The following is a 24,474-nucleotide window of genomic DNA, read 5'->3' as shown; positions in this document are numbered from 1 at the left end:
ACACGGAGACTCCAATTAACAACTATCACAGCTTAACTTGATCGAGCGACCAAACAGGAATAAGATCGACCCATCGGTTGCCAGGTCACCGGGTATGACACGATCGCTTATCGGGCCCACAATTTGTGATGAATGGGCAACGCTTCCTTTGTGCCTGCTGGCTTTGGCCGACATACGAGAATAGTACTCCCCCCGGAGGGGCGTCAGCCTCTGTTGGTCTTGCCGTTGTGGCCAATCGCCTACGGAAGACGCTATGATAGTGGAGAAAGGGCGACTGACGTCACCCCGCAATGTTCCAAGGGTGAGCCCTCCGTTCTGTGTTAGGCTTCTATCCTTCGATAATTATGTTCGGGATATGATATTTCAACACTAAACTAATGTTTTGGATCTAAAAAAAATCAAAAATTTTAAATCCTCAAACTAATAAAATGGATCAAAAATCATCATCAATAGATTAATTTTCTAAAGCTGCAAGAGACTAGAAAATGAGCAGAATCTTGAGATTCCAAAAGACGTGTCCTGACTTCTTTCAGCTAACATTTTATTGTTTCCTTTTGAAAGAGATGCTTGCACTTGAATTATACATAGCTATGACCTATACACTACAGTGCTGTATCACAGATTCCAAGCACTCGTCTTCTTGCAATACAACTATAACTCTATAAGATCACCTCCCCCTCTGCCAGAGATGTGGGCAATTCTGATGCCCAAGGTGGCAACTAGCCGAGTGAGATCAGGCATTGCCATAGCCGCAGCTGCTGCCACCACTTGGTTGACTCCACTACAAGTTGTCGTCAATTATCGTGGACAGCACAAGCTCCCGCACAAACTCGCTCCTCCGAGCTCTCTCCTCATCTTGGTAAGATAGAGTTGGTTCGGCACTGGAAAGCAGGCTCAGGAACGTTAGGCAATCAAAATGAGATCTAAAATAAGAGACAAAAAGGTCTGAATGAGAATAACAAGATAGCAGCGACGATGCAACTGATGCCATGCTTTGTAAAAGACAATAAATTTGAAGTCATTACAGCCCTTTTGGCATAGAGAACGGAAGGCGAAATCCTTTTGGCAGTCAAAATTTGAAGTCATTACAACCCTCCCATTCACCATCAAAACTCAAGAGGCAATGGTTTCAATTGACATAAATGCTAATATGTTGAAGCTCAATAACCATTATTCATGCGTGTTTTATTCAAATGACAGGTATTAATCTTAAACACACCATAACAGTGGGACAGTAGTCCTGTTCGCTGATTTACAGACAGCAGAATTAATTTCCTAGCAGTGTTTCATATCGAGGATCATTGGAATGATTTTTTTTTTCTCCTGTCACGATTATTAGTTCCTACTAAAAGGTCACAATGGATACATAGATGGCCATTTATATCTAATGAACAATGACATATGTCATACATAACCAGAAAAAAGAATCAAGTTTTTCTAAGTAGACTTTAATTTGGTAACCATGTAAAGAATGAACAATAATTACAACAGATGAAGTATGAAATTCAACCAAAAGTCAAATTAGCAAGAGAAAAAAGCAACTGAATTATTGGATTTTTTTTAAAGGAGATAGAAAATATATAACATTCCAGTGGATCTTGTAATGAAAAATTAGACAATGAAACATATTTCTAATCAATATTGCAAATAGCAACTCTACCGTGTGAATGATTAGCAATTCTGTGCACAACCTAAAAGAACTGGTAGCAAAAAGATCGAGTATGCTTGCCCAAAGTAAAAACAATGAATGTTAAATCCCAGGAACTTGATACTTTACATGGTTCCAGATTAATTTTGTAAAGTGGCTAAGTATGCCATGGCTGCCAGGTTTACAGGATAGATAAAGACACAGCCGAACTTCAAATTGATATTGGGCCAAGAAGCGAAGCCCAGAAGTCAGGCCTAGCATTGTGAGTGTTTTTAGGTTCATGGTTGAAGGAATTGGAGGTTCAATATGGGCTTGCTCAAGGATGACAGTACTTGTTTCTCACCTTCACACCAAGCTATCATTTGCTTTAAACATCGTTTCATCAAATTCTAGTGTTCGCTTTACCGACAGCCCTCTCTGTTGTTATTCGTGTTGCCAAATTTAAGAAACAAAATGCAGTAAAACGATCTTAATTCTTGTGCATTTTCACCACAGTGTTTACTGCATTTATCACAAGTTACTCTAAATAATTTGAATTTGGGCTAGTTAACCGTTTCTCATTATGAAATTTGATTACCCTTTGGTCCAGAAGTGATGCTTATAACTGTCAAGATCCCTACATGTTGATGGTTCAATTAATTTCACCAGTGACTGGTTATCATCAGCTTCATGGCTCACTTCGAAATAGGGTAATGTCTTACCCTTCAGAACAGGGTTCGCACTACAAGTGGCTAACAGGTACAATGCAAAAGTATGATATAAGTACAAACAGTGATGTAATTGGATGTCAAGTGAATGACAATATCCATAGTGAAATAGGAATATCATATACGAAAACTCTGAGTAGGTTTGTCAAATTTGTATGGCCCACATTCGGATAACTCAAAGCAACTTATAGAGAGACAAGTCAGTTCGTCTATCAGTAAAACTATCCTTCTATATATAGATTTGTGAAACCCACATTAAATATCAATCTAAATTATCATAAATTTACTTCTGTTTTAACAAGTGATCAATATGCAAACAGTAGGAAGCCCATATAACCCACTTCTTTATAATATATGTACAGATCTCATGCAATAAGTTGATGCAATCATTATAACAATAGGAGTGGAAAAAAGAAGAATATAATTCAACACAAAATGCCAGTATTTCATACCTATTTTCCACCTTATCATCTGAAATTTCATCCACTGTGCTTTCTTCATCAGAGATTACAGCTTGTACATCTTTTGAAGGTTCCACTTCAGGCAAACTGAAAATGAACGATGACAGTAAAGGATCAGGTGCAGCATTGGAGGAAGCAAGCGTGTCTGATGAGCCTCCACAGGAAAATCGAAGATTGGCATCCTGCAATTCCTTTCTCAGGAACGAAAGTGTTGAATGAGATCTTGATGAACCTTTGGAAAGTCTCCTTTCATGCTGCATGTGAGCTCTTGGTTAAGAAACTTGTCTGAGCAACTCAATATAGAACATGGCATTTGCACAATAGGAACTGAGTAATAACTCGTTGAGAAAATCTTCTGCTTGAAAAGAAAGATTTAATTATTCAATAACTATAGGAAAAAAATCAATAGGAGCATCAGACTCGATAGAAACAGATAATGGGATTCAAAAAAGGATATCTTAAAGAAATTTCCATGCTGCACTGTTATGTGGCCAACTATGTCCATTGCAACTCTGGCCGCACATATAGGGCATACCTGAAAAAAAAAGAAGCTAATGTCAGGACAAGAAACATCACCGACATATAACGAATTAAACACACAGATAATATAAATGTGAGATTTTTTGCTAAATTCAAATGAATAATGGTAAGTCAATAATACATCCACTAAAGGCAAACTTTGGGGCAAAGGAAAGTTATTTTGGTCACAACAACAAGACAAGTCACTCAAAAGGTTAGTTCACATAAAAGTGGATCCTGCTCAAGCAAATATTTATACAACACAAGACACTACTTACTGTTTTATATGGCTACTAAAGTGATAAATATAACAATATGATTAAAGAATATATGCAACATATTCAAGTTGAAGATCAAAATCAGTAAAAAAAACTGCCTAGGGCCTGGAAACAGACCTATTGAGACAAGCAACAGTTGGGTGTAAAACAATAGGGCTGCAAATCTACTATTTTCTCAAGATGGATTCCATTATAACTAGCATTTGACAACCTCAAATAACCAGGTTTTCTCTCCAAATATCTATCATTCATTGGAGCTTGTACAATTTAGGTCCACACTGAAAAAAAAGACTTTAATTGGGTTAAATTGGATTTTAAGGTCAGATAAGTATATTATCATTAACTTTGGCTTAAGCATTTTTTATAAGTGGCTCAAAGTTAATGGATCAAATATCCGATAAGAATTATGATAAATGATATCATAGCGTATTGGACTTGGTGAGAGAATCAAGCTGGACCATGACAACAACATGCCCAAATCTTGGGATGTAATAGCTAAAGATTTCTTTTGATTTTTTCCTTGAGCTCTACGATGTGGTTAGGGACATATCTAAGGATAATACATTGGTACAATCCAGGGATGAAATCCTAGTTCCATCACTCTTTCGAAGCCACCATTTTCATGCTAACTGAACAACCACAAGAAGAATCTAAACATACTGAATTTCTGATTAAGTATAATTCAAGAGGTATAGATATGCAATTCAGACTGCAGAGACATAAAAGTCCATGGGAACAAAACAACTATAAATCTCTCGCTTCTGAATGACTAAAATATCAATTTAAACCACGACTATATGAGAGATGAAAATTATACAAAAATCATTTTAAATACTAAAAAAAATAACTGGATGAAAGGAATGGTTGTAGCATCATAGAATAGGACTTGGGGAAGCCACCAAAACCCAAAACCTTTTGCAAAAATCAAACACAAGAATTGATATCAAAAACGAAGAAAACGTTTAAGAAAAAGGCTTCCTATTTCAGTAAGGTCAAATAAAGTAACAAACAAGCATCACAAGGGGCTGATACCATCAGAAGAAAATACAGAGTCGCACTCGTAACACAGGAAGGCAACTCACAAGCAACGTACAACAGGGTACCAAAAGGCCAAAAAAAACGACGTTTTTTTCTTGGAAGAATCCCATCAAAATCCCATTTTTGATCCAACAGTCAAAAGAAAACAAACAGAGTGACACAGCAGACCAAAACCCTTTCAAATGCATCCCAAGGACCAGAATTGACATACTATCTCAGTCTTCACTTCCACTGGGTGCTCATCATCAAGATGACAGCACAATCCCACCAGATCGAAGTCCTCGAAGCAAAACGGGCACGGAAACTCCGCTCGAGAGTCATCTTCTCCTCCGTCGGTGTCCTCCAATCCAAGGTACATATCTAACATCCAGGAAAAAGGGGTAATAAGGAAACAATTAGAACCGGTCCGCTAACACTAACCAAAACAATGAAGGAACAGCAACATCCTCCAGTACTAACCGTATCGGGATCGAAGAATCGACTCGTGGCGCTTCGAGGCGGAGGACAACCGATCCCATGAGTCCATCTCCATGGCTTCTTCCCGTTTCGAATCCGGCCGTAAAGGGAAACCCTAATAAAGAAGAGGAGCTGAAGAAGAGGAGTTGGCGGCGAGCGGCCTCTGGTGGAAAATTAAAGAGCCTTGGCGAGAGAAGAGAGGCAAAGGAAACCGCGTTGTGCGCCAGGGGTAGAAAAGGAGGTGGCGAAAGAGCACCGCAATTGCTTCGGTCGGAAGCAGCAACAGAGAAGACGACAAAGGGAGAGTGATGGGCCGCACGGGTCCACAATGCCACCAATGGAAGGTCGATTCGGTACCACGTGTCAAACCGAGACGATATGTAAAGGGGATTCGCTGATTTGCATCACCGGAGCGGATCCGTGGAGTTATTCGAGTCGAGCCGTTTGCTGTACGGACGCGATGGGATCTGGAATGAAGCACGTGCGAGTGTTGCGGCTGAGAAGAAGCCACGTGCGATGGATGACTCATGTGGCCCGCTTCCCGGGATGAACGCACGTGGAAGCTCACCATAGTGCACGTGGAATACGGGTGCAGCTGTTGTGTATTTGTCCACCGGTCAAACTTACGTGTGTACCCGTAGATTCTACGTATCCGTATGAACTCATAGATTGGCATCTACACTGGTGGAGGAGTTCGAGCATGCAAACTGACATCTACGTATCCGTATTTACCCGCTTTTCTGGCTGTGTTCGCGAATGATGCGTTGTCTCCCAAGTCGGTTACTGTGTGAGTGCCACCAAAGCGTCGAGACTGAAAGAAGACGGATGTGGAGATGACTCATCAAAGTGGATCACCAGAACTCAGTGCTGACAACGAGGATATGATCAATCGTTCATCGTTTAATACGTGTTCTTTGCCTTATTTTTTAGATTAAAAATAAAAAATAAAAATTATTTTTTACTGGATTGCCCATGTAGACAAAGATTCAAGATAAATATTATATTTTTATATGTAAAAATAAAATAAATTTAAATTTAAATTATTATTTATCTTTTAAAAAATGTTTAGAATTTAGGATTGTTATAATTTTATGATGCATAAATATTTTAATTTTAAATTTTTATATTAATAAATAATAATTATTGATTTATGATATTAGAATGATTATTTGACTTATAATGATTTTATTAAAATTCTTATTTTTAGATTAATATAATAATTCTAATTCATTTAACTATATATTCAATAATTATGTGTAATTTTTATGATTTAATTAGTTTTAAATTTAAAAATATAAATTTAAATTATTTAATTTATAGATTTGAGTTACTCTCTAATAATTTAAAATATTAAAATCTAATTTAATAGAAAAAATCTAATTGGGATCTAACCTAAATCGGGTTGATCAGTCAGATCGGAGCAACCCAACCGTTATGGTTATGCACGATCCAACCCATATAGTCAAGTATCACTTAGCTCTTGTGACTATGTACGACCTAACCCTTACAATCAAGTTTGACTTAGCCTATATGATACAGGTACAACCTAGCTTACGTGACTATATAGGACTTTGTAGTAAGAGAGATTCATAGGGAGAGGAGCAATATCTCTTCTCTTATATTTAAGACAAATATCCCTTCGGGTAGAATCCAAAGAAATACTAATTAATGAATGGGCATCTCGAAAAATGTAAAAGTGATCAATGTGCAAAGGTCACCTTGGAAAGCGTAATAAAAAGCTATCATGACGAAAGATACAAGATAAAATATACCCGAGGCACAAGTCGGGAAAACTTAACCTGCATAAGAAAAACCTATCGTGATGGGAGGCACAAGACAAAATATACTTGAGATATATAAGTCGAAAAAATCCAACCACATGAGATAAAATCTACCATAACGAGACACAAAGCAAAATGTGCTCGAAGCACATGAGTCGAAAAAATCTGACTCGTGTGAGAAAAAACCTACTATGACAAGAGGTATAAGATAAAATATTCTTGAGGCCCATGAGTTAAGAAAACTCAACCCACATGAGGAAAATCCGTCATGACGGGAGGCACAAAACAAAATATACTCGAGGCATGTGAGTCAAGAAAAAAATCGTTTGCATGAGAATAAACACACTATGATGGGAGCACAAGGCGAAGTGCTCACCCAGGTTATCGATTCAAGGTATATGTCAAGCTCAAATCGGGCATCCTTGCCCCTTATTGGTGATTTGCCCAACGCATGGAAGTTAAGTACCATCGACCTTGTCAGCGTTCACCTAATGTGCAGATGTTGGGCATCCTTAAGCCTCATTGGAGCTCACTCAATAAGTAGAGGTCGAGTGTCCTCGACCCTCGTAGATCGACTCTTAGAGGTTGTCGATTTAAGGTATAGGTTGGGCATCCTCGACCCTCGAAGGTGATTCTCGAAGGTCGTTAATTCAAGACACGGGTCAGGCACCCTCAACCCTCATCGATGATTTGCCCGATAAGTGGACGTTGGGTGCCCCCGACCCTTAGAGATTGTCGATTGAAAGGCACAAGCCAAGCTTCCCCTAACCTCCGTCGCCTAATGCATAGAGGTCGGGTATCCTCAACTCTCGGAGGTTGTTGATTAAAGGCATATGTCAAGCGTCCTCGACCCCCGTCGGTGATTTGCTTGACTCATGGAGGTCGGGTGTCCTCACCCTCATTGGTGCTCACTCGATGCATGGAGGTGTCACCAACCCTCGGAGGTTAGTGCTTCAAGGCATAGGTCAAGTCAGACATCTCTATCCCCTATTAGTATTAGCTCGATGCAAGGACCCAATCCCCATTGGCATTCACCCCATGAGTCGGAGAACCAATCAAAGAACCGTAAGCTGAATGTGTCGGATGAACCAGATGTCACACTTCAGGTCCATCTTACAAAAACCCTTAAAGAATACTTTTGGAAGGGACAAATGATTTTGGGGAGTGAGGGGGGGGGGAGAGGAGATATCGTCAACAATTCACCATCTGACATGTGTCATTTGCATGACATCTATGCTCGAGGAAAAAGAGAAAAGTTATCCCTCATTTGACCATCTATGTTAATAAGGGTCCAATGTAGGAGGTTGCAAGCTATTTCACCCTTATCACTCATATGGAAAAAATGGCAAGGAGAGATTATTAGAGACGATTGAGGATTATCTCTCTATAACATATTTTATAGAATATTTTCTCTCGTTACAATCATATATAAAAGTTTATAGTGAAAAAACGAAAATCATGTTTTACCATATGCGATCATACACACATATTTCAGTTTATTAACTTGAGACTCGAAAGGATCGGATCGAAAAACATCTTTTGATCTCAATCTTCATAAAAGTGACATCTCGAGACTCCATGTTTTTATCTTGATTATATCTTGAATAATTTTACGTATATGAATTTAGACTATATGGGGTTAATCAAGATGTTAATGACATCTTTCCATAACACATGCGATGCAAGTAGAAAATGTTACGACCATGATCAATTGGACACAACGATCGACAATTTGATTCATTATAACTATCATTAATACAATCGATCTTACATAACAATCACTAATGTGATTGATAATGTTGTTGATGTGTCAGATGCTTGAAACGATGATTATATTCTTATTGACAAGCTTAACTTGTCAATAAAGATATTTGGCATGTTGATGGCCCTGTTACCTGTCAAAAGTTCCCTACAATATAACGACAGCATCAGTAACAAAAATGGCGTCTTAATCATGGTGGTGAGGACATACATAGACATTTGTCCCCTAAAGAACATGAGAACCAGCACCGTCAGTGATCACTCGCTTTTCACCCCACAAGCATGCTTCTGTGGTCACTATCAATGGTTTTCTATTAGGCTGATTCACTAGTTCTATACATACATACATATATTATCCTTTTACAATTATTAGTATTTGATAATTGAGGGATATATTTTCCTGCTTGTCTTATCATTATTTTGTGTATCTTAGATTTTATAAGACATTAAAAACTTCCCATATAGGAAAATATTAAAAATATTAATTTTATATAAAAATATCATATTTGGAGGCTTTAAAAATTAAGATCCACTGTAGAGATTGAAGTGGAAGATGGGCTCTATTTAATATGATTTATGATACTTGTAAAGTCTAAATAATAACATGTCATCGAACATTCAAACACATGCATCAAGTAGTAGGAAAATTAAGTAAATTTAAGTTAAAAAGAAAGAAGTGATATATGTCTGAATACTTTAAAAATCGTGGAGACGTTTGACATTTGAATCAGACGGGAGCCGCGAAAAGCCGGAGCGCAGAAAACCGGACCGTTTCGTTCCGGTTCGGCTAACTAACCAACCTCAGAGATTTCTTAGGGAAGCAGCTTTGGTTGGACGGACTCGCTGACCCTTCCCTCCCGCTCTTTCATCTCTCTCTCTCTCTCTCTCTCTCTCCTGCAAATTGATATCCCCTGGCTTTCCGCTTCCTCTTTCCCCTTGGATTGGATCCTCGGATGACCTGCATTAATAGCCCCAAAGATCGCTTCTTGGGGATAGGGGGTGCGAATTCGCCGAAACGTTGTCTTTTTTGGTATTCGCTGCCGGAATAGCCCTAAAGATTTTGATTCTGGTTGTTCTGTGACTGCGATCTCTGGTTGCAGCGCGGAGACTCAAGTTTTTCGCCTCCTTTTTGGTGTATTCGAAGCTTTTGAAGCCCAAGGTCGCATCTTTACAAGGTTTCGTGAGGGTGAGACAGAGAGGGAGGGAGGGAGGGTTGGGAAGGGGAAGCCGACAAGGGATTCGATGGGGAGGGTGAAACTGAAGATAAAGAGATTGGAGAATAGCAGCAGTCGGCAGGTCACTTATTCCAAGAGGAAAGCGGGAATACTGAAGAAGGCGAAGGAGCTGTCGATATTGTGTGACATCGATCTTGTCCTTCTCATGTTCGCACCTAATGGGAAGCCTACAATATGTGTTGGGGACCGCAGGTACCAACAACTTTTTGGTCATCCTCGAGCGTTTTTTCTTTTGAATCATTTGGCAAAGCTCTTCGGATTCAGATTTGATCATCATGTTCCCTTCTTCGTTATTATTGCTTGATCTGTGACAAACGGGTGCATTTTGTGAGAATTGTCTTTTAGTTCTGTAGATGACCTATCACAAACATCGGAATGAGGTCAACTTGAGCTTTTTCTTGGAAAAAAAGGGAAAAATAATCTACCACAGAAACTTTGCTAAGCATTGCTATTAGTTTGGAGAGAGGATGCACATCATATCTAGTCTTCTTATGAGATGGAAAAAGAACGATATACAATGATAAAGGAGATAGATGGGCAGATCTATCTTGGTGTTATATTTAAGGGTGATCGTTTGTTGCAAATATTTAATAGACCTCCCATATTCTCACTTCCTCTTCTATGTCCGAGTACATGTCGATGATCGCATTGTTACTTGATTGTTGAAAACCAAATATTCCATGAGACAAAATAGACATTGTTTTGGGCTTCAACAGCAACCAAACTTGTTTTCTCTCACAGGATCTGCTAGTTTCCATTAAATTTCTATTCCAAGCTGTCGTGTTGTTATTTTTTTTCAGAGTTCTTCCATCTTTCTCACCTGATTGAACAAGAGAACTTTTACCTCCATCAATGATGCCACTCAAATTGTCTTACTTCTATGAACAAGCATATGTATCTCACATGAATAAATCAATGAGACAAAAGAGGTTGAGATAGTTTAGATTCTTATACCAATTGTCTTTGCTTGACCATTTATCCAAGTTATTGTAGTTTGTTTCCTAAATGTTAAATGAAAATATTTTGTTTGCAGAAAAAAGTGTGTTTTCATCATTTATGGTGTTTTAAAAAATGCCCTGCCCAAATCATTTTAGTTAGGTGCTGAAAGTTATGCTCCAATTTGAGCTTGTTCATGATCGGAATCGATAATCAAGTTGTTCTTAGGTGGCTTAGATAATATTGTATATATATATATATATATATATATAATGTTTGGTCCCTTTTTCTCTAAGAGTGTCCATGCTGAGTTTTCTTGGTGATGCCAATTAAGCAGTTTGTATTTAATACATTTAGGAGCTAAATCAACAGTATACAATGGTCAAGCCTTGTCCTAGATATTTATTCAGTTATTGAATTGAAAAATAATGTGCACACTGGTGAAACCTTGGCCATCATTTAGTTTTTGGTGCTAAGACCCATCAATGTCCATTCAAGGGCTACAGATAATATTATACTAAGCAATATCATTACTGTTACACTTTCATTATGGATCTGGACTTCAGGTATGTGATTTGGATGGATTATCAGCAAAAAGAGAGTTCCTACTGATGTTTCCTGGTCTTTTATTTCTTTGTTCTTAATTTTACCTGGGGTGAATCAGCAACAAGCATTATAAGTTGTTTGACTTATGAAACTCTAGAATAAGGAGATTTCATATTTGGACTCTTGTTCCATTGACACTTAGCTCAATCCATAATCATGGTGGTTAATGAAACTGGCTTTGATTTTTCTTGGTTATGGTACCCTCTGCCACTAATGTTTTAGTTTTTGTTGAAGTATTATATTTGAACAAGAACTTTTACTCCAATAGTTTGTTTTTGTCTAATAGCAACATTGAGGAGGTTGTTGCAAGGTTTGCTCAAGTATCTCCACAGGAAAGGGCAAAAAGGTAAGCTGAAAATCTCATGGCTTTAATAGCTGTTTCTTCCTTACATTCAAATCACAGGCCTCTCTGGTGAGCACCTTTCTTTTTTCTAATTGTAACAGAAAATTGGAGAGCCTTGAAGTAAGTGTGTTCACCATTCTTCACTAATCAGTATATCAGTATGATTATTCCATCTTTGCTAAAGAATGTCACATTCAAGGAACTGAGGGTCATTACGATGTACTTTGCAAAACTAATGTCCTTTTTTTCTAGGCTCTTAGAAAGACATTCAAGAAGCTGGACCATGATGTTAATATCCAAGAGTTCCTGGGTTCAAGGTACTAGTATCATTTGTGTAATTATCATTTTTCATGAAAAATGCTTGAAATCCCTAATGGTATTTGTTTGTTTTTCTTGCAGTACTCAAACAGTTGAGGTACTTTTCATATGATATTTCTCCCTGCATCATCATCTTCAATTAGGATAATTGTAGCTTTCTTTGACATTCCTGATCTTTATTAAAACTCCTATGCAGGAGCTCACTAATCACTTGAGGTCATTGCATGGTCAAATATTAGATGTGCAAAAAAGACTAAGGTTCTCTGCTTGCTTTGGCTTTCTATTATCTTCTTATTTTCACTCCATATTACTTGAATCATTTTATGTGAAGTATTTTCCCCTCCTTTTTTAACACTATACTGTGAATCTCATAGCAGTAACTTCTAGTTCTTTTAGTTATGTAAGTAGCCATCAAAAGGAACTCTAGCAGGTTACTTTGCCTGTCAATGGAACATAGATAAAACCCTTGGAAAGATAGCTTGATCAGGAAAGAAATATTCACCAATAAAGAACGGCATGCTTGGCTTCAGATTTATATTATCTTTCAATAACAAGGAAAAATCAAATTAACCACAAATAGCCTGCCCTAAAAGACATTTGGGCTTCTCTTGGATGCCTCGTTTGTTCTTGTCATGTTCCTTTTCTGTAAAGTATTTTTGGTATTTATGTTGTACATCTTGATCTTCCTATTAGTTAACTCTACCCGCTAGTCTTCCCTATCAGATATGCCATCCATATCAACAAAGACAAGATTGTTGATGAAGTTCTAAGGCAAATTGAGAGGTCTACAAATAAACAAGAAACAGTTGCAGTTCGGGACTTTATGTTGCGGTTTATGATTATGCAACTGCTGTGGCTTCATTTGCCCTGTTTTAGCATAGCATTTAAAGAAGAGGAAGGACACAAAGCTTATGAGACTCATATTGTCCTCTGCCTTGGAATCTTAACATAAAACAGTTGAATAAACCATTATAGATGCCTATTAAGTAGCCATGATGAAAATCTAGACTTGAGGAGTGCTGACAGACTCACAATTGAGGTCTAGATGTACCACTCAAATAATCTCTTGTTTCATTGGTCATGTTTTATTAGTATGAATCATTTTTGTTACAAGATGCAAGAATCTTGGTGATTAGGTATTTCAATGTCGCAACAAATGCATTTATATGGTGTTAAAAAGTTTAAAGAATAATCATGGTGATCAACAGCATACTTCCTAGTTCCTACTGATGGTGACCATTTATCACATACATATTTTAGATGAACTTATTGTGAATATCAAGAAGGACGTATTTTGATGACTTTATGTAAATGCTTTGAGTTATGGATGACAAACTAATACAACAACCAGATTTAAGGTCATAATGGGACACTTAGCAGATGAACAACAACAAAATTTTGCTGGCAATTAGTTGTCAAAGATCCGATGGGTAAGTCTTAACTTCATCCAGCTAACAAAGTAGAGAGAGACAGAAAAGAAAAATGTGTTAGTATGCCATGCCTTCAAAATGTTGAATACTGGTGTATTCTTGTTTATCTACTTAGTGGCACTTGAGAGGGTCCTAGGAAAGAAGATAAATGAGGAATATATGAAGGCATGGAGATCTATACATCATAAAACCAGTGAAGATATGTTTGTAAAAAGTTAAAAATATAAAAGGAATATTAGCAGTAGTATTGAGAATATAGATATGGAGAAGCATTTGAGAATATAGGCTTATTAAGTGTTGATTGAGGCCTCATGATGAGATTATGAGAATACTTATATTTGTCTTGGAACTAATTAGAAGGAAAAGAAAGCCATTACAAAAAGGCTATATGAAAAGTTAATAAATGCCTTTTGTGATCATTATAATGACATTGCCATATATGTCATAGAATATATTAGTCTTTTATGAACAAAAGTGTGATACATTCTTGGTAATCTTGCAGTTCACATTGGTGATTCCACATTTATCCTGTCTCCAAGAGCATGTAAGTTGTGATGCAGTAGGTAGTTGGTTTAGGACATCAACCTTAAACCTTAATGGAGCTTACTTGAGAACAATATTCCATAACTCAACTCAAATGTTGGTTTAATGGTATCCTGTTGTTTTTCGTACACACTGGTGGGTAAGATAAAAGATTGGGTATTAGAATAAGAAACAGATGCAAAAGCAGAAACATGGTACCTTAGATATTAGAATATAAAGCAGATGCAATAGCAGGAACATGGGTATATATTTTATAATTGCTCTAGCCCTTGACAAGTATAGAAGGTCTCTTTAAGATCAAACTATGTGTCTTATGATTGCTGGTCAATAGATGCTACCAGAGACATATGAACTTAGAAAAGCACCTGCAGGACGTAGTCTCCTCCAGATCTATTTACTGATAGGACTTTTGTCTGTTCATGCAAATGAGACAGTTGCCACTTATGCTAGCTGCTATTCTACAGTCCAATATATATGTAACATATTGTCCAACTACATACTGGAGTTAATGCACACCTAATTTTTCTGATCATTCATCGAGTAATATAATGCTGAATGCTGCTGGAAGACTATAATAAGTAGGAGTTACCAGTAAATCCAAATCATGAGTGTTATTCCTTAAATTTTTAACATTTTTGCATTTTCTTTTCAGTTATTGGACCGATCCAGATAAGATTAATAACATAGACCATATTAGGGCTATGGAACAGTCTCTCAAGGAATCTCTTAGCCGTATTCAGGCGCATAAGGTAACATACTATTTTAAAATAGTAGATTCATGAACCATGCCTAATAAATTGGCCATTCTACTGTAGATTTTATTCTTTTCCATGTAAATAGTTTGCATTAGTTTATATGGATATTGCTGATAAAACGTTGCATCATTTTAGCTCATCTTTATTGTTGAATGCAATAACATAGCCATGTTGATATGGAGCAATTACGCTATCTTATACATAAGAATCTCTCTCATTCATATCTCTTTCTCATCAAAAACACTCCTAACTTGGGGGATATCATGAGCTCCTTTGCATCTTTGTTATGACACCACCCTATGCAGAATCCTTTTTTGAGTCTGCTATGACTAGCAGGCAGGGAAATCAGGAGCATAAAGATGGACTTCATTGCAACCTAAGTAGTCTACTAGCTCAGCAACTTAAAAAAGAGACCCACATTGTGGTCCAAAAACTAAGCTCGTATACAACAGGATCATCTTATTATTTTCCTGATAGGAGAAAATTGAGGTGTTCTAATATTAAATATTTGTAGTTATCTGTGAAAATTTTAGATTTTCTATCTCATGATAAATTCTTTGGTCTTAAAATATTCCATTACTATATCCTTCCCCCTCTTAACCCCAAAAGAAAGAAGAAAATAAAATAACAGTTCAGATAGCATCACTATGTTTAGCAATTATTCAGTTGAGAACTTGAGATAATATCTCAAGATTCTCAACACAGTTTTCGTATATGAACCTCATAAAATGTAAACTACTTTACGTCAATGGAACCATTATCTGCTGTTTACAATGTAGTTTGTGAATTATTGTCATTATCTACTTTAGTTTTTCCCACTTGAAACTGCTTCATTTTCTTTGTCTTGACAGGAAAACTATGGAAAGCAACTTATTTCTTTAGAATGCAGTGGCCAGGTAAAGAAGCTTTTAGTGATCTTGTGCTTTCTTTCAGCCAATCACTTCCCTATGCAAGGAAACGTTGCATGTTCATTGATCAATCACAACAAGATGATAAAAATTTGCCACTTCTGTAGTTCCAAAATGACATGCATTTGTCCTCGGGATTAGGCTGTGCGCAAGGAGCCTCACCATTGCAATGGCTTCATAACAATGATGGTCAGCAATTGATGCTTCCACAAGATGCTAATTTGATACCTCAGAGGTGAGAAGGCAATCCAATTGCCTTGCATCATTCTTCATTTAGTGAGTAGATGTAATAATTTTTAAGATATAATTATTTGTACTCTCCTATTATCTATGACATTCTTTATTTGCTCAGTTGTAGTTTAGGGGTATATAGTTATATCACACTGATTGGTTTTTTTTTGCTTTAGCTTAAACAAAATGATGGAGAATGACCCATTTATTCAAACATCATAGGGCCAGTAGCATCATAGCTTAAACATCATAGGGCCTCTAGCATCTCAACTGACCCATTTATTAAAGAATGGAAATTGGTCATTTTGCTTAAGCTTAAACGTAACGTTGGAAATGTATTTTACCTGATGTGTATGGGATGCATACGGGTTAGACTCTTTTTGAATATAAAATGATGGGCTGGAATGATTTCTTAAGCCAATCTAAACTTTTTATTTTTCTTTCATTTTGATCTTGGACTTTTTTAATTGTCAGCCAAGGTGCTTTAAATAGGTATCCACTAATTTTACTGCAATTTTTGTGATTTTTTGACTTTTTAATTAATATAATTTTGGGAAGCAATTGTATTGTAGTTTCTGATTGTTACTCTTGCTTGATTCAAGGGAAAAATATTGACAAGGACATGATATGTTAAACTGCCAGCCATTTAAGATGGTCACCAAAGCACATGTATCATCATGACATGATCATCATCCATGACCTTCCAGTTTCAATTGATTAAAGAAAATTCAATGTTGTCCAACCTCCTTGTATAATGATTGATATGCTATTTTTTGGTTTTTCAGAGATGTTGGCTGCTCCACAGACACATCTCTTCAAAATTATCCTGCTTACTTCAGCACAGGAAAACAAACAGATGCAAATGAGCCAGTTCAGGAGGATTCCTTGCATGAGTTTAGCCCAAATGCATGTTTGAGGCTTCAGCTAGGAGGACAATACCCGTACCAGTCCTATGGTCAGAATTTGCTCAGTGATAGAACATTCAAGCCTGATGCCGAAAATAGTTTACAGGAAAGTACAATAGATTATCAGGTGAATCAGTTTGAGACACCCAGGTCTGGATATGATGCTAGCTTCCAGAATTGGGCTTCCACATCTGGGACTTGTGGTGTTGCAATATACGATGAGCAATCATATACCCAAGTAAGTTTCCGAAGAATTTTTACTTTTACAATCACATAATTGGTTCATTATTCATTATAATTGCAACAGAGACACTGAAACAAGATTTAGGAGGTTATATTCATGTCTGAAGGTTTTGTCTCAACCCCATGTCTCAACACTCTCAAAGAGATGGGGGGAGCTTTTCTGCACCATAACCACAGATGTGTGCCCTGCACTATCCCTTTGCGAATGTTGGTGCCTGGATTAGGATTAAACTTGGGAGATAGAACATTTCCAATTAGGATTAAGATATTTCATGTTGTCAAAGCAAATTGTGAATATTCTTATCGTGTCATCCACAAGACAGAGACATGTGATGAATACAGGAAATCTCTTTTATCAGTCCTCAATTCCAATTTATAATATTTAGAACACATTCTGCAGTTGTAGGATTTTACCTTTGTATGCATAATCCTCCTTCAATTTCCAAATTTCAAATAATGCTGAAAAAATTACTAAACCAACTTATCTTCTAACTATCATTTTCCTTTTTGTTTTACAAAATTGCAGTTGGTAATATCTTATCTTTTAATGGCTGAATTTTACTTGCTGAACTGTAGCTGGTATTTATTTTTTAACAATCTCAAAGCTTTTGATGGTCAAATGTACTTACTGTTGCTATTGTGCTTTGCCTATGACTACACTGAAAGAAATACAAAATAGAAGTCTTAGAAATATTTTATGTTATCCCTGGTTTTGATGAACTTCTACCTGTCAGTGCTCATTTTCAACCTAATTTTGCAGCAACCCAACTAGACGAAGAACTGGATCATCTGCCCACCCTTCCTGATGGAAGAGAGCATCCCCAGGACTTCATCCTTGGAAATCCTTTTTCAAGTGATAGATGGCAGGACGTGCTGGTACTTGCTGACTTAATCTCCTTCTTACAATCTTATTAACACCCGATTGATGGAACTGTACATTGTGATTGTTATATAACGTGAGATAGGAAAAAGGATATTTTCTTTTCTTTTTTTTCTTTCTCTTTGTGAATTCATATTTGTTGATGCTCCTCAGCTGACCATTTTGTTCAGGTTGTTTTGTATACATCAGGAGGAGGTTTTCCTCTTGTAAATGATAATTGTAACTACTGTACATGCACTGCTGCTTCTCTTCTATATGGAACTGTAAAGGAGGACTCTCTTAGCGAAGTATATTGTTTGATGATCCCTTTAAATTTCGTGCATTTGCATCGTCGGAATGACGTGCAATCTTGACCGTCCAATTGATGTACTCCAGCTCCGGGTTGTGCACCCGGTTAACGTTAGGATATTGTGGGGTCAGGATCGTCTCTCCGATCGTTGACGGCTCGGTTGCCATCCGGCCGTCGGTGTTTGAAATACGATTATTGGGAGCCATCCGACGGTGTCAGTTGAAAGTGCACAGAAGCGGACCGTCCGGATCATTCGAACGTTGGTGGGCGTGTTCGAATGCGACCGTTGTGCGCGACTTTTCTGTTTTCTTCCGTTGCGCTTCGGTTTTTGTCTGCTCTTCTTTTTCTTTCCGCCTTCAAACCCGCTTTACTTACCGTCTCGGCTTCAACGTTCTTTAAATCCTTGTCAAAATTAGTTTATGCGCTCTCAGGCTCCGCTCTCCTCCTCCTCTTCGTCTCTTACATTGTCTCCTTGCTTCGATCACTGCTTCGTTTTGCCTTTTCTTGATCTCGAAGAAGCGGGAAGAGGGGGAATGATGGCTCGGCGGGCGTCGTCTCCTGCTTCTCCGGTGACGATCACCGTGTCTTCGTCCGGCGGGAAGGGAGGTGGGGATGGGGCCCTCAGGCGGAGCATCGGCTTGACGAGCCCGGTCCCGCGCCACTCCTTCTCCAACACCCCTGACTCCCCAGCGGCCGCCGCCAGGCGGAGCAGCCACCGTGTCTCCAGCGGCGGTGGCGGCGGAAGGTACTGCTCCATGGCTGCTAACGACGAGAGTCAAGAACTGACCTCCGAGTTTGTCCGCTACACCGTCCACATCCCGCCGACCCCCGACCGCCAGGCGGCGGCGGCGGCGGAGGCCGAGGAGGCCCTCGAGCCGGAGTCGCGGCCCCAGCGGAGCTACATCTCCGGCACCATCTTCACCGGTGGGTTGAACTGCGTCACCCGCGGCCACGTCATCGAGTGCTCCGCGGACGGCGCCTCGGTGGCCAAGTCCACCGGGATGTTCTGCAAGATGAAGGGCTGCGACGGCGGGGCGTTCCTCAGCGGATCCAAGCCTCCGTGCGAGTGCGGGTTCATGATATGCAAGGACTGCTACCTGGAGTGCGCCGGGAGCGGCGGGGGTCAGTGTCCCGGGTGCAAGGAGCCCTACGGGACGGTGACCGACGACGAGGACTCGGCATCGGAGACCGAGGACCGACCCCTTCCCCTGACCTCCATGGCAGAGTTCAAGGCCGGGAGGAGGCTCTCGATCGTGAAATCGATGAAAGGCGCCCCGAACCAGGGAGGGGATTTCGACCACAACCGCTGGCTTTTCGAGACCAAGGGCACTTACGGCTACGGGAATGCGGTGTGGCCGAGAGATGGGAACGGCGGTGGTGGCGTGGGGTTCAAGGGGTTCGAGGAGCCGCCCGACTTCGAGGGAAGATGCAGGAGGCCGCTTACCAGGAAGAAGGGAGTGTCCCAAGCAATTCTCAGCCCATACAGGTAACAGAGGATTCAAAGAACAGATCTTGAACATGATTAAGCATTGATTCATTAGAAATCACAAACCATGCATTTATGTTTGTCTTTTTCTTCATGCAGTTAAGATTGGCGAAAAAAAAATTTGAGATTTTTAGGTTCAGAAATGACTTGTTTCCAATTCTTGAGTCTCAGGTTGCTCATCTTCATTCGCCTCGTCGCCCTCGGCCTCTTCCTGACCTGGAGAATCCGGCACCCAAATCACGACGCTATATGGCTATGGGCCATGTCTGTGGCCTGCGAGGTCTGGTTTGCCTTCTCTTGGCTGTTAGACCAGCTTCCCAAGCTCTGCCCAGTGAACCGCGCCACCGACCTCTCGGTTCTCAAGGAGCGCTTCGAGTCCCCAAGCATCCGCAATCCCAAAGGCCGGTCCGATCTCCCTGGAGTAGATGTCTTCGTCTCCACTGCAGATCCAGAGAAGGAGCCCCCTCTCGTCACGGCAAACACCATCCTCTCCATCCTCGCCGTCGACTACCCTGTCGAGAAGCTTGCTTGCTACCTGTCAGACGACGGCGGTTCTCTTCTCACGTTTGAAGCTCTTGCGGAGACGGCAAGCTTCGCGAGGATTTGGGTCCCCTTCTGCAGGAAGCACGCCATAGAGCCGAGGAATCCCGAGGCCTACTTTGGCCAGAAACGCGACTTCCTAAAGAACAAAGTCCGGCTGGACTTCGTCCGAGAGAGGAGGAAGGTGAAGAGGGAGTACGATGAGTTCAGAGTGCGTATAAACTCTCTGCCGGAATCCATCAGGAGGCGGTCCGACGCTTACAATGCCCACGAAGAGCTACGAGCTAAGAAGAAGTGGGAGGAGGTGAAGGAGGACGTCTCTGAGCCCACCGAGTTCGTCAAGGCAACCTGGATGTCCGACGGATCACACTGGCCTGGGACATGGTTTTCGACTGCGGCAGATCACTCCAGAGGCGATCATGCCGGTATCATTCAGGTACAGTGGCGATCGTGCCTCTCTCTGCATCAATTTCAGTGTCGTAGGTAGGATATGGATCTCATCTCATCATCGTGCGCAGGTAATGCTTGCTCCTCCCAACTCCGAACCAGTGATGGGCACCGCCGCGACCCAAGAGAACAACCTCGTCGACACCACCGACGTGGACGTCAGACTCCCGATGCTCGTCTACGTCTCGCGGGAGAAGAGACCGGGATACGATCACAACAAGAAGGCGGGCGCCATGAACGCTCTCGTCAGGACGAGCGCCATTATGTCGAACGGCCCCTTCATCCTCAACCTGGACTGCGATCACTACATCTACAACTCCTTGGCTCTGAGAGAAGGCATGTGCTTCATGCTTGACCGGGGCGGCGACAGGATCTGCTACGTCCAGTTCCCTCAGAGGTTCGAGGGCGTCGACCCCAGCGACAGATACGCCAACCACAACTTGGTCTTCTTCGACGTCACCATGAGGGCCATGGACGGACTGCAAGGCCCGATGTACGTCGGCACTGGCTGCATCTTTCGAAGGACGGCCCTCTACGGGTTCAGCCCGCCCCGTGCCACCGAGCACCATGGATGGTTCGGAAGGAAGAAGACCAAGCTTTTCCTGCTTAGGAAGCCCACGATGGGGAAGAAGCATGACCGAGAGGAGAACGACATCGTACTGCCGCCCATCGGAGATGACGACAACGACGAAGGGGATGTCGAGTCGGCGCTTCTGCCGAAGAGGTTTGGGAGCTCGGCCACCCTGGTGGCGTCCATTCCGGTAGCTGAATACCAAGGTAGACTGCTGCAGGACATGGCCGGAGCTGGACAGGGCAGGCCGGCCGGCTCTCTGGCGGTGCCGCGGGAGCCGCTCGACGCCGCGACGGTCGCCGAAGCGATCAGCGTCATCTCCTGCTTCTACGAGGACAAGACGGAGTGGGGCGGGCGAGTTGGGTGGATCTACGGCTCGGTCACGGAGGACGTGGTGACGGGTTACAGGATGCACAACCGGGGGTGGAGGTCCATCTACTGCGTCACCAAGCGCGACGCTTTCAGAGGAACAGCTCCCATAAACCTCACCGACAGGCTGCATCAGGTGCTCCGATGGGCCACGGGCTCCGTCGAGATCTTCTTCTCGCAGAACAACGCGCTCTTCGCCAGCAGGCGGATGAAGTTCCTGCAGCGGGTGGCCTACTTCAGCGTCGGCATCTACCCCTTCACCTCCATCTTCCTCACCGTCTACTGCGTGCTACCGGCGATCTCCCTGTTCACAGGCCAGTTCATCGTGCAGTCTCTGAGCATAACATTCCTAATCTTCCTCCTGGCCATCACCCTCACTCTCTGCTTGCTGGCGCTGCTGGAGATCAAGTGGTCGGGGATCACACTGCACGAGTGGTGGAGGAACGAGCAGTTCTGGTTGATCGGAGGCACCAGCGCGCACCCCGCTGCGGTGCTCCAAGGCCTGCTGAAGGTGATTGCCGGGGTGGACATATCGTTCACCCTGACGTCGAAGCCGGCGACCGACGACGGGGAGGACGCCTTGGCGGAGCTGTACATGGTGAAGTGGAGCTATCTGATGGTTCCCCCGATCACGATCATGATGGTGAACACGATAGCCATAGCCGTGGGGATTGCGAGGACGATGTACAGCCAATTCCCGCAGTGGAGTAAGCTTGCGGGAGGGGTGTTCTTCAGCTTCTGGGTGCTGTGCCATCTGTACCCGTTTGCTAAAGGGTTGATGGGGAGGAGGGGGAAGGTGCCGACCATCGTGTTTGTGTGGTCTGGGTTGATCTCCATTGTGGTGTCTTTGCTCTGGGTGTACATCAGCCCCCCAGCTGGGGCAAGAAGGGATTACATGAGCTTCCAGTTTCCTTGATTGGTGGAAGCAGCAGCAGCAGCAGCACATTCTTCTACCTGCAAACAGATGCTTGTCTGCAATGTAACAGAAGAGAGTTGTTCATGAAGTTCTGGTTCATGAAATGTTTACTAGTTTAGTATGTGTACATCTTTTAATTAGATGGTTGTTCTGTCAAGATTATGCTAGAATTGCCTTAAGATCAATGTGTATCTTTATTCTTTTCTCTTTCTCCTAGATTGCAGATTGTTCTTTCTAAGAGTTTCTTCCATGACATTTTTCTACAGACTCTGTATTCCAACTTCTAGCCGCGTGCAGTTTTTTCCGTTTCGTTCATACAATGTTGTAAGATGTTCTGCTCCATCATCTGTTTTGGTTCAAGTAATTGAATGAACTCAAAGTGGAGTAACTGGTGGACGGATGTGAAACTCACTCAAATGGAGAGAATACTGCAGTGGTGTTTAGAATTCTGGTTTTGTCGAGGGAAAATGCGGCTGACGTCCCTGTCAGCGCGACATGGTCCTGATTTATACGCAGATATTATTTACATAGAATTATTTAAGGTGAAAAGTATTTTTTTCAGAGATAATACTTATATAAAGATCGAAGTCAAAAGAGACTTTCCAAGTTAGTCTCTCGTACATTCAAGTTAATCCCGAGGTTAATTTCTATAGTCTATATTCTCGATTTCAACCCCCCCCCTCCCGAAGTTGAGGATATAGTTTTATATTTAATCTTAGAATAGTAGAATATTCTCATGAAGATTTTGCATGAGAGGTGATTTGAAACCCACCCGAGTTATCCCTTGGACTCCTATCTGCACGGGCAAGTGGGTGGCAGGCCGTTTGAAACTTTTCCTTCCATGATGGGTGTTGGCATGACGGGCAATGACTAACTGATTGTGTATTCGCTATCATTTGTCCCCCCCCCCCCTCCCCCCTTCTCGTCATACTTCGGGGCTCTTGTAAGTGGAGTTCAAAGTGTAACGTGTAGTTCATTTGGCTTATTGAATGTATTGTTCCTTGGTGAACTTGATTTTCACGCTTCGAGTGGATGCAGCGATCTAGTTTTTTCGACTCATGTGCTTTGGGCACATTTCCTCTTATGCCTCTGCCTTAATGGGTCTTCTAATGCGAATCAAGTTTTTTCGACTCATATGACTCGGGTGTTATTCATCTTGACCCTCCGCTATAGTAGGTATTTTAACGTGGGTCGAGTTTTCTCGACTCACACACCTTTGACACAATTTGGTTCAAGCCTCCACTGTAGCGAGTCAAGTTTTTATGACTCACATGTCTCAAGCATCATTTGACCTGACCCTTCGCCGTAATAGGTCTTTTAGTGCAGGTCAAGTTTTCTCGACTCACGTGCCTCGAGCGTAATTCGGCTCAAGTCTTCGTCATAGAGGGTCTTCTAGCACGAATCAAGTTTTTCTGACTTATGTGACTCAAGCGCCATTCGCCTTGACCCTTCACTATAGCAAGTCTTCTAGGGTGGGTTGAGTTTTCCCAACTCATACGTCTTACGCATAATTTAGCTCGAGCCTCCACCGTAGTAGGTCTTTTAGCGCAAGTCGAGTTTCCTTAACTCATGTGCCTCGAGCGTAATTCGATCCGAGCCTTTGCCATAGCGAGTCTTCCAGCATGGGTAGAGTTTTTTTGACTTACACGACTCGGGTGCCATTCACCATGACCCTCCGTCATAATAGGTCTTCTAGCACGAGTCAAGTTTTCCCGACTCACAAATCTCGGATGTAATTAGGCTCGAGTCTCCATTGTAATGGGTTGAGTTTTCCCAACTCATGCTCCTCGGGTGTAATTCGACCCTGATGTGATTGTGTTCAGTATGTGCAAAGTCATTTGAGGTGAAAAACATCTCCTCCCGAGATGTTACTT

The 24,474-nt window shown here is 41.2% G+C and overlaps 3 protein-coding genes across 3 annotated transcripts; 2 read left to right on the top strand and 1 right to left on the bottom strand.

Moving 5' to 3' along the window:
* Nucleotides 1-476: 476 nt before the first annotated feature.
* LOC103978943 (protein DEHYDRATION-INDUCED 19 homolog 2) lies at nucleotides 477-5,345 on the bottom strand. The gene is made up of 5 exons (XM_009394917.3): nucleotides 5,111-5,345; nucleotides 4,863-5,011; nucleotides 3,274-3,351; nucleotides 2,808-3,076; nucleotides 477-881 (listed from the first exon to the last, which is right to left on the bottom strand). Exons 1-5 carry the CDS (start codon nucleotides 5,181-5,183, stop codon nucleotides 782-784), a joined length of 669 nt encoding a protein of 222 aa, XP_009393192.1. The 5' UTR covers nucleotides 5,184-5,345; the 3' UTR covers nucleotides 477-781.
* A 4,134-nt stretch (nucleotides 5,346-9,479) lies between these two features.
* Nucleotides 9,480-18,550, top strand: LOC135631010 (agamous-like MADS-box protein AGL65). The gene is made up of 12 exons (XM_065138370.1): nucleotides 9,480-9,648; nucleotides 9,750-10,076; nucleotides 11,713-11,772; nucleotides 11,871-11,889; nucleotides 12,022-12,086; nucleotides 12,169-12,184; nucleotides 12,284-12,345; nucleotides 14,713-14,809; nucleotides 15,667-15,711; nucleotides 15,831-15,958; nucleotides 16,740-17,097; nucleotides 17,863-18,550. The coding sequence occupies exons 2-12, from the start codon at nucleotides 9,892-9,894 to the stop codon at nucleotides 17,872-17,874; spliced, it is 1,047 nt and encodes a 348-aa protein (XP_064994442.1). The 5' UTR covers nucleotides 9,480-9,648; nucleotides 9,750-9,891; the 3' UTR covers nucleotides 17,875-18,550.
* A 122-nt stretch (nucleotides 18,551-18,672) lies between these two features.
* On the top strand, nucleotides 18,673-22,797 carry LOC103978945 (cellulose synthase-like protein D5). Its single transcript, XM_009394919.3, has 3 exons — nucleotides 18,673-19,757; nucleotides 19,929-20,733; nucleotides 20,816-22,797. The coding sequence occupies exons 1-3, from the start codon at nucleotides 18,691-18,693 to the stop codon at nucleotides 22,598-22,600; spliced, it is 3,657 nt and encodes a 1,218-aa protein (XP_009393194.2). The 5' UTR covers nucleotides 18,673-18,690; the 3' UTR covers nucleotides 22,601-22,797.
* Nucleotides 22,798-24,474: the final 1,677 nt, after the last annotated feature.

Source organism: Musa acuminata, chromosome BXJ1-3 (assembly GCF_036884655.1).
Source record: "Musa acuminata AAA Group cultivar baxijiao chromosome BXJ1-3, Cavendish_Baxijiao_AAA, whole genome shotgun sequence".
NCBI lineage: Eukaryota > Viridiplantae > Streptophyta > Magnoliopsida > Zingiberales > Musaceae > Musa > Musa acuminata.
The sequence above is the reverse complement of the archived record's forward strand: the minus strand, read 5'-3'. Positions and strand labels throughout refer to the sequence as shown.

Coding starts and splice junctions, on each gene's coding strand:
- LOC103978943 (XM_009394917.3), bottom strand. CDS start 5,183: ATGGAGATGGACTCATGGGATCGGTTGTCCTCCGCCTCGAAGCGCCAC. Junction 3,352..4,862: donor TGGAAGTGAAGACTGAGATA/GTATGTCAATTC, acceptor TTTTTTTTTCAG/GTATGCCCTATATGTGCGGC. Junction 3,077..3,273: donor AGCATGGAAATTTCTTTAAG/ATATCCTTTTTT, acceptor CCAAGAGCTCAC/ATGCAGCATGAAAGGAGACT.
- LOC135631010 (XM_065138370.1), top strand. CDS start 9,892: ATGGGGAGGGTGAAACTGAAGATAAAGAGATTGGAGAATAGCAGCAGT. Junction 12,346..14,712: donor GATGTGCAAAAAAGACTAAG/GTTCTCTGCTTG, acceptor TTTTCTTTTCAG/TTATTGGACCGATCCAGATA. Junction 15,959..16,739: donor GCTAATTTGATACCTCAGAG/GTGAGAAGGCAA, acceptor TTGGTTTTTCAG/AGATGTTGGCTGCTCCACAG.
- LOC103978945 (XM_009394919.3), top strand. CDS start 18,691: ATGCGCTCTCAGGCTCCGCTCTCCTCCTCCTCTTCGTCTCTTACATTG. Junction 19,758..19,928: donor GCAATTCTCAGCCCATACAG/GTAACAGAGGAT, acceptor CTTGAGTCTCAG/GTTGCTCATCTTCATTCGCC. Junction 20,734..20,815: donor ATCATGCCGGTATCATTCAG/GTACAGTGGCGA, acceptor CATCGTGCGCAG/GTAATGCTTGCTCCTCCCAA.